The 17,989-nt window shown below is 36.8% G+C and overlaps 1 protein-coding gene across 2 annotated transcripts; it reads right to left on the bottom strand.

Annotated features, from left to right (window-relative positions):
• Positions 1 to 149: 149 nt before the first annotated feature.
• Positions 150 to 17,963, bottom strand: CPSF3 (cleavage and polyadenylation specific factor 3). 2 transcript variants are annotated; one of them, XM_027713393.2, is made up of 18 exons: positions 17,866 to 17,963; positions 17,260 to 17,323; positions 16,163 to 16,260; positions 15,095 to 15,223; positions 13,987 to 14,164; positions 12,830 to 12,919; positions 11,678 to 11,828; positions 9,218 to 9,393; positions 8,684 to 8,842; positions 7,779 to 7,925; positions 6,649 to 6,801; positions 6,158 to 6,266; positions 5,317 to 5,415; positions 4,240 to 4,334; positions 3,609 to 3,696; positions 2,072 to 2,141; positions 1,391 to 1,487; positions 150 to 467 (listed from the first exon to the last, which is right to left on the bottom strand). In XM_027713393.2, exons 1-18 carry the CDS (start codon positions 17,934 to 17,936, stop codon positions 366 to 368), a joined length of 2,076 nt encoding a protein of 691 aa, XP_027569194.1. In that variant the 5' UTR covers positions 17,937 to 17,963; the 3' UTR covers positions 150 to 365. The 2 variants fall into 2 exon arrangements, with proteins under 2 accessions (XP_027569194.1, XP_027569196.1); XM_027713395.2 differs by lacking the exons at positions 16,163 to 16,260; positions 17,260 to 17,323; positions 17,866 to 17,963 and having other exon boundaries at positions 13,987 to 14,036; positions 15,095 to 15,146.
• Positions 17,964 to 17,989: the final 26 nt, after the last annotated feature.

The following is a 17,989-nucleotide window of genomic DNA, read 5'->3' as shown; positions in this document are numbered from 1 at the left end:
AAAATTATATACAAGCTTGATTCTGAGCATATGGAAACCCAATACATCCAATTTATCTTCCAACTGGTTGTTAATATTCAGAAATATAAAACTCCATTTGATTTTTTTTCTAGTTTCTTGTATGTGCACATAAGAAAAAAGAACATAAGCACACTTTGCCTGATTTAATTAGATCTATATGCACAAATACAGTTGGTATGAGTTGCTGATCCATTATTTGAAATAACTCAGCCATTTCATATTCACAGAGCTGATACGTTTGACTAAATGAAGAAAAAAAATTTTTATTTACTCTTAAAAAATAGTCCAATTAAATTGAGCACTTAAAAGATTTTTTTTTTAGGCATCCTAGGTATCTACAGAGGTCAGCACACTGGGCTGAGGGCATCATAAAGCCTCTGTGCAGCCAGTTCCACCATTTCACGAAGAGATTCATCGTCTTCACTTCCTGGCTCACAGTCAACTGTCTAGGAGCAAAAAAAGAACAATGTTAGAACAATGGGCACTTCATGCTCCTTTGCAGCACTTGAAGAGTGCTCACAAGGAGAAAGGAAAAAGTAGTCATGAAAATTATCAAAAGCAGCACTGTATGTTTTTCAGTGATCTGCCAGTATGTAGAGCAGTCCAGAGAAGGCAAATTCTGCTGAGGAACAAGAAGCTTAATCTTGAGTCTTATGTCTGATTAATAATTTGTTTCAAAACCACTATGTAAAATGCATTAAGTTCTGCAGATTACATTAATTCAAAATTAAATAAAATCACACAAGATTCAGTCCATGGAGATTTCATTTTATCTGGGAATTCATTCACACTGTATGAGGTTGATACTGCAAAACACACACATTGCTTGCAGAGGTAAAGGCACCTGTACTCAGGAGTCTCCACACTGATGTTCACACACCCATGATGACACTTACAACAAAGTAAAACTCCGAACGCCTTAATTTATTACTAAAACAAATCTTCCTAGAGAAAGAGGCTCACCCCAAACATACAAGTTAATCAACATTCAAAATGAGAAAAAAAAATTATTAACATCATTTCTACTCTGTGATTGTTCAATTATTCAGACCAGAGCCTATGCTTTAAAAGCATTTTCTAAAAAATTGTGAGTTAACTCAGTTTCTCCTCTACAATCTTTCTTTATTCATTTATTCATACAATTAGAGAGCTGCTGAAAAATACTGGGTTTTCTTCCAAATTTACTGCATTTGCTGCATAAACATTGCTAGCATTTTTTAAATTAAGAACACTCTGTTTTGATACCAAATACAAAAACATCTCCTTACCAAATGGGTACGTGATATTCTGGGCAGCACTGTGTGCTAGGCAGGAGACTCATCTCTGCCAAACACAGTGCACACAAAAGCAAGTGCTTTGCTCTACATACCCGAGTCTCCAGTGAAATGTTTGCAGTCTTTCCATCAACTGTGATGCACAGGACAGAGCCATCTTTGGAACTCACACAATCCTCTCCAAACATATCCCTAAAGCAAAGATCCACGAGTGTAAGATGTGGCCAAACAGCAAACTTAGGTTTTTCCATTAACCCTGGGGTTCCAAAGGCACTTTATCAGCTGAGTTCCTTTCAGCAACTATTATTTAATGCACTCAGATGTAATTAACAAATACCAATCTAAATTATGACAGTGGGTGGCATGTAACAGTAAGTATTTTAGCAAAACAATCTTGTCATAAAGAAGGGAAGGATTCCTTTGACTTCAAAAGAGGCAGAATTTCTACATAAGTAATAGAATACACATCAGAGTAAGTTTTACAAGAGAGTTTAAAAGTTATTTTTCTTAACCATTTGTAGCATAGTTTTGGGAGACAGCTTAAAAATCTGCTTCTGGAGGAAATAACTGGGCCCTGTATTCAAAATTTTAATGGTGCCGTGTTTTTACTGTACTTCTTTTTTCACTTAATTCCTGGCCTTCACGTAAATTAAGCTGAAGTAAATTTGCATAAAGTATTTTAAAATAACTATCTTTAAATGCTATTATACTAAAATTATTTTATTTATGTGATTAACAGTTATGATTGTCCTTTAGAAAAGTATATATCAACTTACTGAAGCATGATCTCCATTCTCTTCCTATACACATCCATATCTATTTTTTTGGAAATTTTGTTTACTGCAGCTGAAAAGAAAAAATAATTTTAGTTTCACAGAGATTTGCTGGGAGGGAAAAATGACTAATTGCTGCATTCTAGTTCCTAACTGACTTACATGAAAAGCAATCCAAAGGCTATGTAAAATATGTATGCTTAAACATTTATAAAGAAAACATATTAAAAAAAGATGAATCAAATAAATGCACATATTTTAATTATGTTCCCTGTACTTATCACATTTTAAAATAGAAAACTTTGCAAGTCACATTCACACTTTTTAATTCTACTTTTTGTTGTAAACACTCACTACTTCTCGCATTTCCCTTACTTTAAAGAGAAAGTAATCCACTTTCACCATTTGTTTATAAACACTGCATTTTCTCTCATTACAGGAAAACACCACATCCTGGAGGCGAGGAGCATGCAGAGAATACATAAAATAAAACTGGAAAGCGAATGTGAGCAGTCATAAGCCCAGACATTCCTGGAAGTTGTTTCAGCATAGAGAGGTTGAAATAAAAATTATGAGGTAGTTCAAAACAAGTAATTTGCTTTTGAACATAATTATTTACATATTTGATTGTTAAAGGAGTCAGAAGTCTGTAGAAAGAGCTAATTGTGAAAATTAGTACCTTTTTCACTGATGGATACAAAAAACTTTAGATTTAAAGTTCTTCTGAAAAACTAGTTTTCAGTACTTCTAAATGAGCTGAAGAATTCAGGGAACTGAACACAGTGATAGTTAGAATCTCTTAGAAATTCTTTGAAGAACTTTATAATTGCAAAAGATCAAGCAAGTATATCTTAAAAATTTACTCTTCCTTAGATAAGATGCAGTAACCGAATGTACTATGCAAGATATAACTTTATACTGGAAATGAGGTAAAAGCAGGCACATGGTCAGCTGAGCAACAATAACTTAAGATATTTTGATTCAATCTCTTGTGATTCTGTGAACACACTCTAAAATACACAAGCTCAAGAACTCTTTGGAATGCTTTTACCCTAAATAAGGACTATCCAATATTATTATTGATTAAAGGGTCTGTGTAAGTGTAATTGTGAAGTTAGTCTCACTTTTTTCAGCATTGTTTACCTTACTCTGAAGTAAAGTAGTCACAGAAATACCACTCATGAATGGCAATCACTATTTTCAAACAAGAAATGGAAATATTTAAATATCATAGATTGCTTATACACAGAAGTCTAAAGTGATTAGGAATTAACTTATTTTAAATAAGGTCATGTTTTCCACAGTCAGCTAGTAGTTGTTCTGTAAGAGAAAATTTCGACAAATGAACATGTCATAATAAAGACCAAGTTGTAATTCTGTTTTTAAGTAGCAAATCTTGCTCCCTAATAAGTTTCATAAGGAGATAAGTACAATAAGGGGATTGCAGTCTATTGCAAGGCATTATATCCCTCTAAGCTTGATGCAAAAAAAAAAAAAGAAGAAATGCCTCAGTGAAATAGGCATACACTAAACTTAGTACCTTTCTGTATTTTGGGATTTGACTGAACTTCCAATATCACTGTTGTCACGGTGTCTGCATACATATCATTTGCAGGATTTGCCACCCACTGGAAGAGGGAAAAAAATAATTTGGACTGAATGAATAATGCAGCATAAAGACAATGTAACATTCATTGCATTCTCCTATTTGCCTTTCTTTGAATTCCAGCTTCAAATGACTGTCATACATTTTACACCAAATTATTAATTACTTTTAACTTGGTATATTCCAGTAACTTCCCATGAAAAATTCCAACTGTTGAATGTTTCTGAGCACATTTACAAAACAATTATTAATTACCGTAACTATTTTGGGGAGGAAGGAACACCATTTGACATTATTTCCAATTACTATTTGCCAAATAAAAAAAGGGCACTGCCTCTGCCATTATACTCGTGAGTTATGGCAAAAAAAGAAACTGGCAGTGGCTAAACCAGAAGACATACACCCACACAGGACCACAGCTCAAAGGGACTTCATTCTAGCTGTGACTCTACTTGTCATCAAACAGAAAACTACTTAACACATTTCATTCTGCATGGCATCTATGTGGTATTATTTTGCAGAAACTGGAGAACAAAATACTTCTTTCTCCTTCACAAATGCCCACCTCAAGGACTACCATGCCTGGTTCCTGGATCACAGTAATACTTTTGAAAACCTTCAGGGCTGGTTTTTGTTGGATTTCTATTTCTTCTACATCACCTAAGAAGTGACAGCAAATGTTAGCAATAATAAAATTGTACTGAAATCAAAATTTACATTAAATAGGTAATTTTAAGAATAAGAGGGGTTGTCTGTTATTACCACAACTGCTCAGAGCAGCTCACATAATGGAAGCACATACTCTCTTTCCTTACCTGACAATATTATTTTCTTTGTTCTGGATTGTTTGGGGTTTTTGAGAAGCTAATATTGGCCATTTTACTTGTTTTGAATTCTCACATTTGACTAGCTTAGTACACTGATGTGAGCACTGATGTGAGAAATTTAGTGCTCCATTTGCAGAATTAACCAGCTCTTCTTACCAACCCCCCAAAGGATAACCCATTGCTCACATAAGCATAGAGCTTAAACCAAAAGCATTTGTGTGCCAGGTAGCACTTGGGTTATGAGACCTGAACACCAACTGAATATGGGTTTTCTCTTCACCAGTGACATGAACTAGGTTCTGACACTAAAGAAAAAAAATAGAATTCTAAGCTTTAAATCTGGGAAGGGAACCTGCAAAGTGCCTGTGCCTTTAATGGACTAGGACATGAGCTGTCCCTAACTTTTAAGAAAACTGGACAGGGGCATGAGGGATCATCCTAGTGGCAGGTTTCAATGGCTTTTGATTTTATTAATTGGATGGCATTACCCATTCTAGTTGTGGCTAGAGAGAAAAAAATCAATTAATAAAGTTTCCATCAGAGCACTCACTTGGGGGCTGACAGGAGACAAAAACAAGCCTATGCTCTATCCTGCCATATGCTCATCATTTTGCAATATGATTACAGTAGAATCCCCAAAAAGATGTGTCATACTTATGAACCAGATCTGGCAGAAGCTGTATGATCTAATGAAAGTTGTAAAATACGAAACAGTTACTGGCAAAGAAACTTCTGCTCAGAAGACCTCTGAAGACTGGAAGTTGTTTCAAAAGTTGCCAACTATAAATCATGACCATGTCTTTCCAAACACATACCAGTAAGTTTTTGTAGCTGGTAATAAAGCAGATTAAAAGGGCCCGTGTATGGAATGGCTTGTGTCTGTGTTACAGTGCTCATGGCCAAGTCTGTATAATCTGAAAGAAATTTTAAAAGTACGTATTAAAAATCATCCCTTTGAATTACTTCCTAAAAAAATAAATTGCCACTATAGATAAATAATGGCATTGATATATTTAAGACAAGACGGTTGAAAAGGATAATTGGAGCATTTACTATAAGATAAATAATACATTTGTGGTTAGGAAAACACCAAGAGCTTGTTATATTAGAGGCAAACAATGAACTAGGACAGCAGAACTGCTTCTCCCAGAGCTCTTCTGACCTTACATTTAATTCCTCTTCTTCTATTCTGAGAATAGATCAATTTCTTGAGTAATAAGCAGCACAGGAGGACTACACAAATATTTTCACTGTTCTGTAGCTTTTTACACTAAAAACTAATGACATTTTAGAAACTGGCAGGACTATTGATTGAGGTGCTCTTTGGTTCTCACTGGCATGTTTTATGCATATTCTTGCAGAGGAAGAAGTTTTAAGTAACCAGAAGGCAAATGGAATTTTGCTTCTTTTCTATTACAGAAAGAATAGAAAAGATTTCAACCTTGAGTGAAAAATGAGTTGAATGCCTTTCTACTCACTACAACAGTTCAGAACTTCAGGCAAAACTAAAACAAAATAAAATCAAAATGCTCACTAATGGCTTATCAAATACAAAACTACAGAAAAAAACCCCTCAGAATTTTAAGAGTTTTAATGACAAAAGAAGGACACAGTAAGTTCCAATTATCTACTGATCACATCACTGTCTTTACTCACTGGAGAGGTCACACGGAGAAAGGATGTGATAGTTAAAATTTCTTTTAACTAGGATTCCAGAAATTCTCTGTCCTTGCTCTGGTTTCTTATCTGCTAAAGATCCCATTACCTGGAAAGAAAAAACACATTCAGTCCAACAAGGCAGTCTGAAGTATTCACAGCTTAAATGTAACTATGGAGATGAAAGATGGTCTTCTCAGAAAAATCAGAGTATAAAATTAACTCTGAAAATAAGAGAAGGTCAGAGTAACCTACAAACATTCCACGATGTAACACAAGAAAAGTTTGAAGAACCAAAAAAAAACCCCAACCAAAACCAAAACCACCAAACCAAACCCCAAATACAACTAAACAAAACATTCATATACTTTGAGTCCCTGGAAAACATACATAATTTGACATCAATTAAAAACAGAGGCTTAGAAAATACATGTAGTTTTTATCTCAGAAGAAAATACTGTTGTACAGATAAGAAAACATTGATTTCATACCTTGGCAAGTTTTTCTCCTCTGAAGTTTAATGTCACAGCTTCAGTATTCCTAGGATTATGAACTTCTATATGAACTTCATCATTATCCTCATATTCCCGTATCAATGCTGCTTTCAATCTGGCCATTTCATTCTGCTCACCATGAACTAAAATCTACAGAAAAAACAGTTTTCCTTTTAGCAGAAGTTATTTGTTCAAACAGACATGTTTAGTAAAGAAATTATCCAAGAAAACTGCCATATTCTGTCTCATCTTTATAAAAATGCAATTTCATAAGGTCACAGTGTATGAAACATTGGCTCAATTATAGTTCTGTGTGTCTCTGAATTCTCTGCATTATTCAAAGGCTAAGATTTCATGACCTTGAGTATTAGTTGAAGAATACAAGCAAACAAGCAGAGTGCATTACAGAGATCCCATTTAAGTTTTCATACATTGTTATATTATCAAAGGAAAGTATTAAGTTCACCAATAAAAGTTAGTTAGCTTTACATTTTTGTGTCTGAGTGTAGATAATATTAATAAACATGCAATTTAGAGAGGATGCTTCATAGTTCACAAGTCACACTTTTCTTTGCCTAGTTAAATCCTCTTTTCTTCTGTTATGATTTGTTTTCTTTCTTATCTGTGCTTGCATGCTGTTTCTCCTCCAGCTGCAGATCAGATCCCAGTCCCCATTTCCACATTCTGGTCCTTCACACCTCCAGCTTCCCATGATTTGCTCCCTGCAAGTGCTGCCTTTGTCTTTCACTTTCTGCTATATACCTTCAATCAATGTTTTCTTATTTATTTTGGGGCAAATTCCACTGAACTATTCCAATACCAGTGGCCCCAACTTAACATTGTCCTATACTGTATCTTACTTGCATAAAACACTGCTGAAACAGATTATGGACTATAGCACTGTCTGGAAAGTCATCCCCAGCTATCTCACAAGCAGACACTCAAGAACAAGTTCATTTTTACTTTGGTACGGTAACAGGAGGAAAAATGGTTAAAATCTCCACCTTTTATTATCCAAAGCACAGAAATGCTGGCTACTGCTACACACCAATCCCTGCCTTGACTCAAGGCTGTAAATTGGCTTGGTGAATCCCACCCTGGAGAAATGGGCAGCATGTATACTTAACCACATGTGGAGGCTTCAGGGCCCGGATAAATTCACTAGTTTGTTGATAATCTGTGTGAGCAGAGAAAGAAATGTAATCCACAGACATCTTCAGTGGGAGTTTTTGTCCTGACATAGTTGTGATCTCTTCAGGTTCAGACATGATGTGCTAGGGGAAAATAAAGCACTTTAAATAAAAAAATGAAAACCTCCTGTAGTCGCCATATAACCAATGCTTAACATTTCAAAAATCAATGAAATAATACTGGTAGCCATGTTAAATGTGAGAAAGTGAAAAAAGATATCTTGAATTTCACAAACGAGAAAAGCATGCACAGTACATGCCATTTCATCCTGTGCATTCTCAGCAGATCTGAGAGTTCATCCTTCTTCCAGATACATCTCTCTCTAATTTTACATCTAAATGATAACAAGTGTGTGACTTCTATCTCTAAAGGCAAAACTAGATGCTGTGGTTCCCCTTAGCTGCTGGAATTTGGAAGGAAGGATTTCATTCTCTACAACCAGATAGTGCCACAACATGAGCCTGATCTCTGACACACAAATAGTGTTTTAATATTGACTTAGTGATTTAATATTGACTCCTAGAATTAGGATTAGGGCTTGCCTCTCAGAAAGTCAAATGGTGGGGTGGTCTAAAGATGGAGAAATTGTTCTTTCTGATGACAAGATAACTGCTCCTAGAAAAGATTATTCTGTAGAACATACCTGGAAATGACCATATGCAGATTTTCTGTACTTTTCATTAATAGTAGCCAAAAGCAATCAATTTTGACTACGTAATTATGTGTACCAGACAACAATCTTCTCAGCAAATCCAAGTAAAGACACTTGCTATTGACCAGTTCTTTTGAAACATAACATGAAAACTGCCTCTTATTAAGAAGTGGTGCATTAGCAACTCACCTTGGCGAGCGTTCCTTCAACGCAGTACCCTGCAATAATGACTCCATTTCTCTTGTCTGTGCACCAGCTCTCAAACAACTCCCTGGATAAGCCACTTTGCATCATACCTGGGGAAGCCATCACAACACTTGGGCCAATATCATCGAAGTGATCCATACTCTGAGTGGACACACAGTGAGAACATCAGTTACCACAGCTCAAATGAAGGATGGCCCAGCTGCACCCAACATACAAGAAGGGCCCTGTGTTCACATATTATACCCCATCCTCATAAAAAGTCCCTTTTGCAGGAAAGTTCCTCTTGCTGATGCCCATAAGGAGTAAACTGCAAGCACAGGGACCTATAGTGAAAGAAATGTTGGGGCATAAGCTCCTCTCAACCAGCCCTCTAAACCCTGGGATAGCAGATAACTCAGATATCAACCTGTACCTAATCAATCTATTAGGATATTAAACATGCAAACTATGCAGCAAATATGAACTCTTCTGTCACCCTTCTTCTTCTTCTGTAAGACAACCTTATCTCAAGCTTACCTTCAAATTACTAATATGCTTGAAAACAAATGGATTGTTGATGTTAATTTGCTTGCGGATTTTGTCATTCATGGCATTGACGTACGTCTGATAAACAGCCATACACTTCTTTGCCAAAGAGGAGGCATAGTAGATAGGGATATCATGGAGTTCAGGATGATTCTGCCAGTATTCATCTAAAAAAACCAAAAACAATGAAAAAGAACAACAACAAAAAAATCCCCAAACAAAAAAACCCACACAATCCCATCCACAGTATTATCTCCAAAATCTGTGCTTCTATTTTAATAATTCTTGTAAAACAGATTTCGCAGTGGGAGTTTTTTTTCATTTTTATTACAGAAAATCACAATCACAGACTTTTTTTTTCCCACCTGCTCTTCTAAAGAAGAAAAAGCAGTCACCAGCTAAAACTGTATACAACTAGTTCAAACAAACAGGCAAACATGCATGACAAAAATGAACTTCAGATATTTTTGGCAGCTCAAAAGCCAACCAACCACCAATTTCGGCTACAAGGTATAAAGTATACATGATATTACAGAGCAATAAATCTACATTTATGACAATGGAAGTTTTACCACACCACTGAAATTAAGCTAAAATGTCCCTGTCAAATGTAATTACACATCTAAGAGCCAGGGACATCTGCACACAGACATGTTGGTGAGAATTCACAATATCAATGTCCTGTAAAACAAAACCATGGAGTTCAAGGTAAGAAGGAATCACCCAATTATCAAGCCTGTCTTCCTCTATATCCCCAACATTTATATTTTAGAAGCCTAACTGGAACTAAAACAAGAAAAGAGCCTCCACTGACCACAACTTGTTTTTTCATTGATGACAGAAGACATGACCTTTCCTAAACACAAAGAACAGATCTGAATGCAGCTATACAAACATAACTTACCTATTTTTCCATTTAGATACAGTCTGCTAGTCTAAAAGATATTTACATTGCATAATTGAGGCCAAATCACGCAAAAATAGAGGTACACTCTGATGGCTGTAATTGTACGTTTACAATTGTACGGTTTTTCCATAACATTTTTGATTTGCAGGCAAAGCTTTTCAAAACCTGCCAGAGAGGCTCACTGCCATGAATATCTTAATAAGCTCAGGTGTAAGGTGGAAACAGCCAGTAAAAGATAACCAATTGCAGGACTTCTGAGTGACATTAAAAGACTGCCACAGCATCACAATTGGATGTGATACACTTATGGAAAGAAGAAAAACAAATAGAGAAGCCTGCAGGCTCAACTGTGTAGGCATGTGAGATGCAATTGCATTTTCTAGCTAATTAAGCATCCAATTGCATGTCTAGCTTTACTAGATGCATTTTCAAGCTTAATCTTTAGAAACTCATTTTGATATCTGCATACAGCAAAGAGAGGCCAACAAATTACAACATAATGGCTACACTGAAAATGTAATGGCTAAGACTGAAAATGTTCAGGTTTTATGTTCTCTGTAAAATAAAATAAAAAAATCCCTCAATCAATGAGAAGTACTAAATAATCCTACAGCATCAAATACTACCCCATGCCTAGATCCAAATTTCTTGTTAACATTCTAAAAACCAGTAACACATTTTGAAAACAAACTAGTTTCTAATATTAAGCTAAACTAAAATGGGAAGTGAAAAGACTTTCAAGTATTTTTAGGTAACTCTTTAGATTGAACACCCTTAAATGTAAGTATTTTAAGTTTGAGGTAGTTATGCTTTATCTTGCCAGCATTTGCATGACCAAAAAGACTAGTGAAAAAATAATGTGGCATAGTACAAATAAATGTGCTAAAAGGAAGCAAAGAAGCCTGGAAATAATTTATTTTAAAACTGTTTTATCTGAAGTACCTTGTAACAACTATCTGTACACTTTAAGTGAAATACCATGTTACGTTCATGTATGATTCTCACCCATTTTTGCTCAAAAGCCTGATTTGTTTTCCTATTATCATTAGGACTCCAGAAGTGTTAGAAGTGTCCTTTATGGTCTTTCCAGCTTTTCCTATAAAGATTTTTTCATATAGGTTTGTGAATTAAAGGGCAAAGATAGTGGAACTTTGGAAGAAAACACACTCCTTTTTTTGCCAGCACAGTTTAAACAGAACAGCTGTCATCAGCTGTCATTGTGACTGATAACTTTTCAATCTGTAATAATAGTCCTTGATTGCTGAAATCCTGGTTCAATGAGATTCAAAAGTCAACTACATAGTACCACACCATCACCCTTTCATTTCTAGGTCTCCATCCTACGTCACAAAGCAGAACTGCTGGTTGGTTTACTGGATTTTTTGCATTTGAACAGACACGCATTATATATCCTCAGGTAATGAACAAGCTGGAAAACGGCTGAAGAGTTGTTGAAGGAATTACATATCTGAAAGACTGCACATGAAAACATTCTCATTTAACTCTATATGCTTTTCATGAAGAGGAGCTGAGAAGGCACATACCTAAAATTAGAAGTAGTTCTTGAGCTCGACCCAGGGCAAACACAGGAATGAGACCTCTGCCTCCTCTGTTCACAATGTCGTGAACGGTGTTACAGAATCGCGCCTCTCGCTCCTCCCTTTTCTCATGGATGTGAGTGCCATATGTGGACTCCTACATACAGAAAAACAGAGTGCTCAAAGTACTGACACGAAAAGTAATTTTTGATCTTCTCTGAATCCATCAAGAAAATGCAGAAAAACATACTGGTGGTAACATGTTGGGGAGGGGAGGGAGAGGGGTGAGGTGAAGGGCAAAGTCAAAAACACTCCCAAATTCCCATAACCACTCCCATCAAAGTAAATAACCAAAATTTCCCCTCTCCCAAACCCCTCCAAGCAATTTAGACAGGCAGATCCTGTTGGCACAAAGAAGTTAGTTATTAATTTTGATGCTTGAGAGGTTTCAAATTTTCCTAAGTGGAAATGTTGCCACTGCTTGGATGGAGGGGTGATCACCAGTGATTGACATGGCTCACCAGTGGTACATGTTTAACCACTAGCTTAAAACACAGGAATTACACAAAATACACAATTTTGATGTGACTTAAAATGAAATTATCAGTTACAGAGAGCAGCTAGAAGGGACAAAATAAATGAAAGAATTTTAAGTCTTACTCTGAAAGATCCCAATGTTTGTTCCAGTTAAAACTGTTACTTTTAAAGATTCCCCTGAGCCGCTGACTTTCCAAACATGGATTCAGAATAAAATCATTTCACACAGAAAACAAAATAAAACAAAAGTATAGGGGGCATCTCCATCCAGGACCAATTCTTAACATAGTTGGAAGGAGGTTAGGATCTACTAAAGAAAGCTGGCTAAACTGGGCTTTGTACCATGCAAGACAAAACTTAATAAATCTCCCATTTAGAAAAGGTTTGTCTAGAGGCTTAAGGAACTTCATCAGAAGAATTAGAAAATGAAAATTAGGCTTTTTAATACAGTGAAAAGCAATGTCACAGTGTTCCAAACACCCAAGTGTTTGGATATTTAACACAAGTCACATACTACCATTAAATCTCCACTGTCTTTGTCATTCCATTTTAGCTTTAATTAAGTCATATCTCTATATATATTTTATTACTAATATAAAGAAATAATTCTGTAAAACTTACAATTATAAGAATATCAGGTTTAATATTGGGAATCTCAGCTGCCATCAGATGTCTGTCTTCCTGCCTTGAGAAATCACCTGTATATAGAAGCTGTTGGAGACAAAGAGGAGCAGGTATTCTGATTACAGGTTCTACCAGGACAACAGCCTTTAAAAAGCTGTTCTATAGGACAATTTTTTTAAGCAAAGATAGTTTTAAGGAATTTATGATAAAAAAAGATCAGCTGTCTTTAAATAAGACTCTTCTGATGTGCTTACGAAATTAGATCAAGAGTACTACAATACAAATATTTAAACCCCAGTAGTAAAGGTATTTCAAGTAGTACTGTAATTCCAACATTTGGAATATAAAGATGCAATTTCCACCCTTTTGCATACATGCACTGACTCTTAAGAAGTAAAAATTGACATAAGATACAATACAGCAGGTCCTAAGTGGAAGTAAAAAGAAAACTACACTTACATATAGAAGACAAGTATAATGAATAATCTAATAAAATTACTTATTAAAAATTCTTCTAAGATTTTTTGATACTAAAAAAATCTAGATTTTTTCCAAATGGAACAATCATGTACCCTGTTACACCAAGAAGAAATTTTTAGTGTTATTTTTAATGGATTCTTTAACTGTAGGGTGGAATGCAACTCTCTGTGCCCAAACTGATGGTTTCAAAACTCTCTGTGCCTAAAATTAGTAATAATCTTATTTCTTTAGGTACTTTAGCATAAGAGTGTTATGAGAAAAACAAAACTCACATACTTTGACAAATGCCATTTAGGCACTTGAGACAGGCAGACAAGGCAAATCAGAATTACAGAAAAAAACATCTGCTCATAGATTTTAGTAAAATGCAGTTTTAGTAAAGACTGACTCAGCTAACAACTACCTCTGAGCAGACCAGCAAGGAAAACTACATGTTCACTGATTCCAAGTCTGAGTCATATCTCAGACTCCCATACAATCCAAACATCTCGCCTGATTCAATGTGTGTCATTTGCTAGTTCAAAGAGAAAATCAAGGCCTCCCACCCTGACTTGAGTCCAAGTCTATTTGACAGCTCCAGCCACAGTGGTGGGACTTAGTAGACAATAATAAATAATTAACAACTACATTAGAATTGAGGCTTAATATCAACTTTCGTAATGAAAAGAAAATACCTTCACACCAGCTATTTCAATCATAAACATGGCTGCTCCCAGGACGTGGCCTGCGTGGTAACACCAGAATTTGATTCCTGCCACCTCTTTCACTTCATGGAAGTTGATGGTCTCAATCTTGTCCATGCTCTCTTCGAGGTCTGTTTCTGTGTACAGCATGTCATCCGCTGATATGTTACTGGACAGAAGTGAAGGGGCTGAATATCAGCTCATCCTAACAGCTGGAAAAAACACTTCCTGGATCTTTCCCCACTGACAGTAAGACTTCCATTCCAATAACCACATCTCCTATGTTAGAAATCAAGTCCAGGTACTCTGATGTAGCTCACCTAAGGAGAGTTAAAGCTGCTTTCTTTTGAAAGGCCACACTAGGATAGCCTTCTCAGTTCAGAATCTGCTCTGCGTTTCTCTAAAAGTACCAAGAGATCCCCAGTCGTGACCACAGATCTGCCATTTAGCTTGTAACAGTCCTGAAAAACCAAACTGATCCACACTTTTCCCATCAGCCCAGAGCAAACAAGTTAAAAAAGGACTGTTTATCAGGTTTCTCACTCGGGCTCGAATCTGCTGAGTTGAGACATGCCCCAAACCACTGCAGTCACAAAGAAATGATGTGTCAAGACATGTAACACAAGGGAAAAAGAGTTAAAAAAAAAAAGGGAAGAGAAAAATTCCCAACATGTAAGTGACACTTTTTCATATTTAATCTGCCCTTGTCCTGAAGAGTTACTTGTATCTTTAGAGGCTTAAAATTAACTACTTCTGTGAATCTTAAGAAAAAACATATATTAAAAAGCATGAGAACAAAAGTGTGTCTTAAGAGAGATGGGGGGAAGAAAAGGATACCATTAAAGGTGCAAATAAGGCAAATGAAAAGAATAAGAGGAAAGAAGGGAATATTTTTTTTTTAATTGATAGGAAATTACTTGAGAGACACATGAGGCAATAATATGATTCATTACTTCTAACCTGGTTATATATAATGTTGCTACTTGTGACAACATCTACATTCATCCAGCCACCTTTGGTGGCTTCATCTTAAATTTCCTATTGGATATATAGGCAAAATAATCCAGGAATTGAAGAGACAACCCACAGTTTATCTTACCTGACTTTAACATAGTCTGAAAGAAGCCATCTGTAAATAGCTTTTGTGGCATGAGTCATAAACGTCCTTCCTTTAAAACTTGTTTTCTGCAAAAACCATGGTAAAGCCCCACAGTGATCTAAATGGAAACTTAAAATAGACACACACATCCAATTAATACATTCATATCACATAGCACTAATATATATCATATATAATTAACTACTTCACTGAATTAACGTGGTGTCATGAAAATCCAGAAACAGAATTTTCAACCTTGCTGCTAACTGTGCTGGTCTATATTCTGCACAATAGTGACTAGAAACACAACTAAGAAAAGGGGAGAATAATACAGGAAATTCTCCATTAATTGCCAAAGTTTTACCTGCATAATATCAGAATTAACTTTTTCTTCTAATTGACATATAAATTTAGAGGGAGAAAAATAAGAGGAACCAGCAACACAATCAACATCAAAGATATAGCTGACAAATATGATCCTAATTTTCCATGTTGCACGCTAAAAACATGATCTACTAAAATTAAATTATTTGTTCACAATTCTAGTTTGACATATCTTAGCAAAGTACTTTTGAAATACAGAAAGAACAAGCACATACCACAAAAACTCAGGATTTTACAGAGACCTGTTTATGACTGGTAAAATCTCCTCGTCTCTCAGCCACTAGGCAATACTTAAACCACATTCAAGGCTCGTGTAAGTCTCCAAGAAACTTTTTCATTCAAAGCCAATAGAGCAAAACCACATCCAATGCTTTTCAGCAGCCTTTGTGTAGAAAACTCACTCTAGAAGCCGTCACAATGATGTTAAAGCAGGTCAGGTTATTAAAAAGAGTCAAAAATCCGAGCAAACTCAGAAGAGAGTTGTAATGTCAAAATGAATGAACATCCTCAACGTTCAGTCCTTAATCCTAAGTGAAGATCCTTCAGACTTTTTTTAAAATAAGCTGGAAACTAACATTTTGCAATACCATCTATAACACCTATTTTCAGCCTCTCTTAATAACCCAGAAGTGAGCACAGCTCAGACCATGACCTCAGTTATTTGGTTCTCTAGGTGCAACTTACTGACTAATGAGGAGCAGATCAATCTCAGCAGGATCTATCAAATCAATGTAAGGAAGAGCATCCATTCCTTCCAGCCCAGGATGGATTCCACAATCAAGCTGAAAAATGAAAGTAAGTTATAGCTTCTAACAGAATGTATAAAAAGCCCTCTTCCATTTTGGTCTAAGATATATTTATTAGGGACTGGTAACTTTTAGCATCATGCAAAAAAGAGTGTTTTTTTAATTAAACACTGCTTTTAGCATTGAATTTCATACAGAATGGTTTGGCTTGTGAGGGACCTCAAAGATCATCTCGTTCCAACCCCCCTGCCATGGACAGGGATACCTTCCACCAGACCAGGTTGCTCCATCCAACCTGGCCTTCAACACTTCCAGGGATGGTACATCCACAGCTTTTCTGGACAACCTGTTCCCATGCCTCACCACCCTCATAGGGAAGAACTTCTTCCCAACATCGAGTCTAAATCTCTCCTCTTTTACATTAAAACCACCTCCCTTATCCTGTCACTACACGCCCTTGTAATAAGTCTCTCCCCAGCTTTTTGCAGGCTCCTCTAAGGTCTCCCCAGAGCCCTCCCTTTTCCAGGAGAACAGTCCCAACTCCCAGCATCCCCCCCAAAGGAGAGGCGCTCCAGCCCTCTGACCATCTTCATGGCCTCCTCTGGACTGGCTCAGCAGGTCCACATCATCACGCTGGGCTTCTGTCTAAATGACTTCTCTCCACTGGGAAACTTTGTTCACAATTTTGTACCCATGCAAGCCTTCATCCACACTTCAACAGCATCTGACTACACGGAACTTATTTCAGCCACCAGCTGAGAACATCACTGGAAATGGCGAAGAGAAACACCTATGTGTTTATATGTGAGTGTTTACTCATAACTGTTGGTAAACATTATGTTCCACTAATCCCTGGAATGTGAAAATTTTAGAATCTCACTTCAGACACATACGTTCTGTTTGGGGATATGGATTTATTTTACAGGACAGCCTCTGTGATCCGATTTCAGTGTGGAGAATTAAACCTGTAACATCTTTTTGTGATCTGAAGTACCGTAATGAGAGGTCATACAAATACATTTGTGCAATAATTACCATTATTTTTCTTCCTTTAAACTCCAGAATAATGCATGACCTTCCTACTTCTTGGCCAGCACCTCTGCAAAAGGATATCAAAGTCAATGAGGAATAAAACAACTCACAGCACATATATGTAACTTGCACACCGGATGCCTTCACTGGGGTTACTTTTTCTGTTTAGAAATAACAACCGCACAGTCCTTTTAAGCTCAGATATTTAAAGTAACTGAAGTTACATTTATCTTAGTCATATTCTGGATATGAGACCCTATGTTATATTTATGGGTATGAGACCCTATGCAACGCAGCAGAAATAAAAAGAATCTGTTTGAGGAAATTATTTTGGTCTCTTCGGGGTTTTTACCGCACGTCTGAGCACTCGGGTCTCAAACTACTGACACGTACAACACATGGAAAGCTTATCTGAATAACAAACCACCTCGGGCTGAATAAGCCTGAAGTAGCATCTTAGCTGTTCGGAAGACAACAGAAACACCCTCAGACTGCAGTGGCATTTTACCGGGGAAAGAAAAGCAACTTCCAACGCTACTGCATCCCCAGACCCCCCGGCCCCCGGTCCCCCCCGGCCCCCCGTTCCCAGGCGCGGGTCCCGGCGCTCACAGGGGCCGGATGAGCAGCTGGTCGCTCTCCTCGGCCGGGATCAGCGCCTCGGCTTTGCGCTTGGCCGACATGGTGCCGATCCCCGCCCGCCTTCCGCTTCCCGCTTCCCCGCCCGCGCCTGCGC

Source organism: Pipra filicauda, unplaced genomic scaffold, assembly GCF_003945595.2.
Source record: "Pipra filicauda isolate LSUMZ 115617 unplaced genomic scaffold, ASM394559v2 scaffold383_size682061_pilon, whole genome shotgun sequence".
In the NCBI taxonomy this organism is placed as follows: domain Eukaryota; kingdom Metazoa; phylum Chordata; class Aves; order Passeriformes; family Pipridae; genus Pipra; species Pipra filicauda.
The sequence above is the reverse complement of the archived record's forward strand: the minus strand, read 5'-3'. Positions and strand labels throughout refer to the sequence as shown.

What these genes read in the sequence shown, in the direction of transcription:
- CPSF3 (XM_027713393.2), bottom strand. Translation starts at nt 17,936, where the DNA reads ATGTCGGCCAAGCGCAAAGCCGAGGCGCTGATCCCGGCCGAGGAGAGC. An exon ending in CCAGCTACAAAAACTTACTG is followed by an intron (nt 4,335 to 5,316) that starts GTATGTGTTTGG and finishes GTCACTTCTTAG; the next exon opens with GTGATGTAGAAGAAATAGAA. An exon ending in AGAATGGAGATCATGCTTCA is followed by an intron (nt 1,488 to 2,071) that starts GTAAGTTGATAT and finishes TCTTTGCTTTAG; the next exon opens with GGATATGTTTGGAGAGGATT.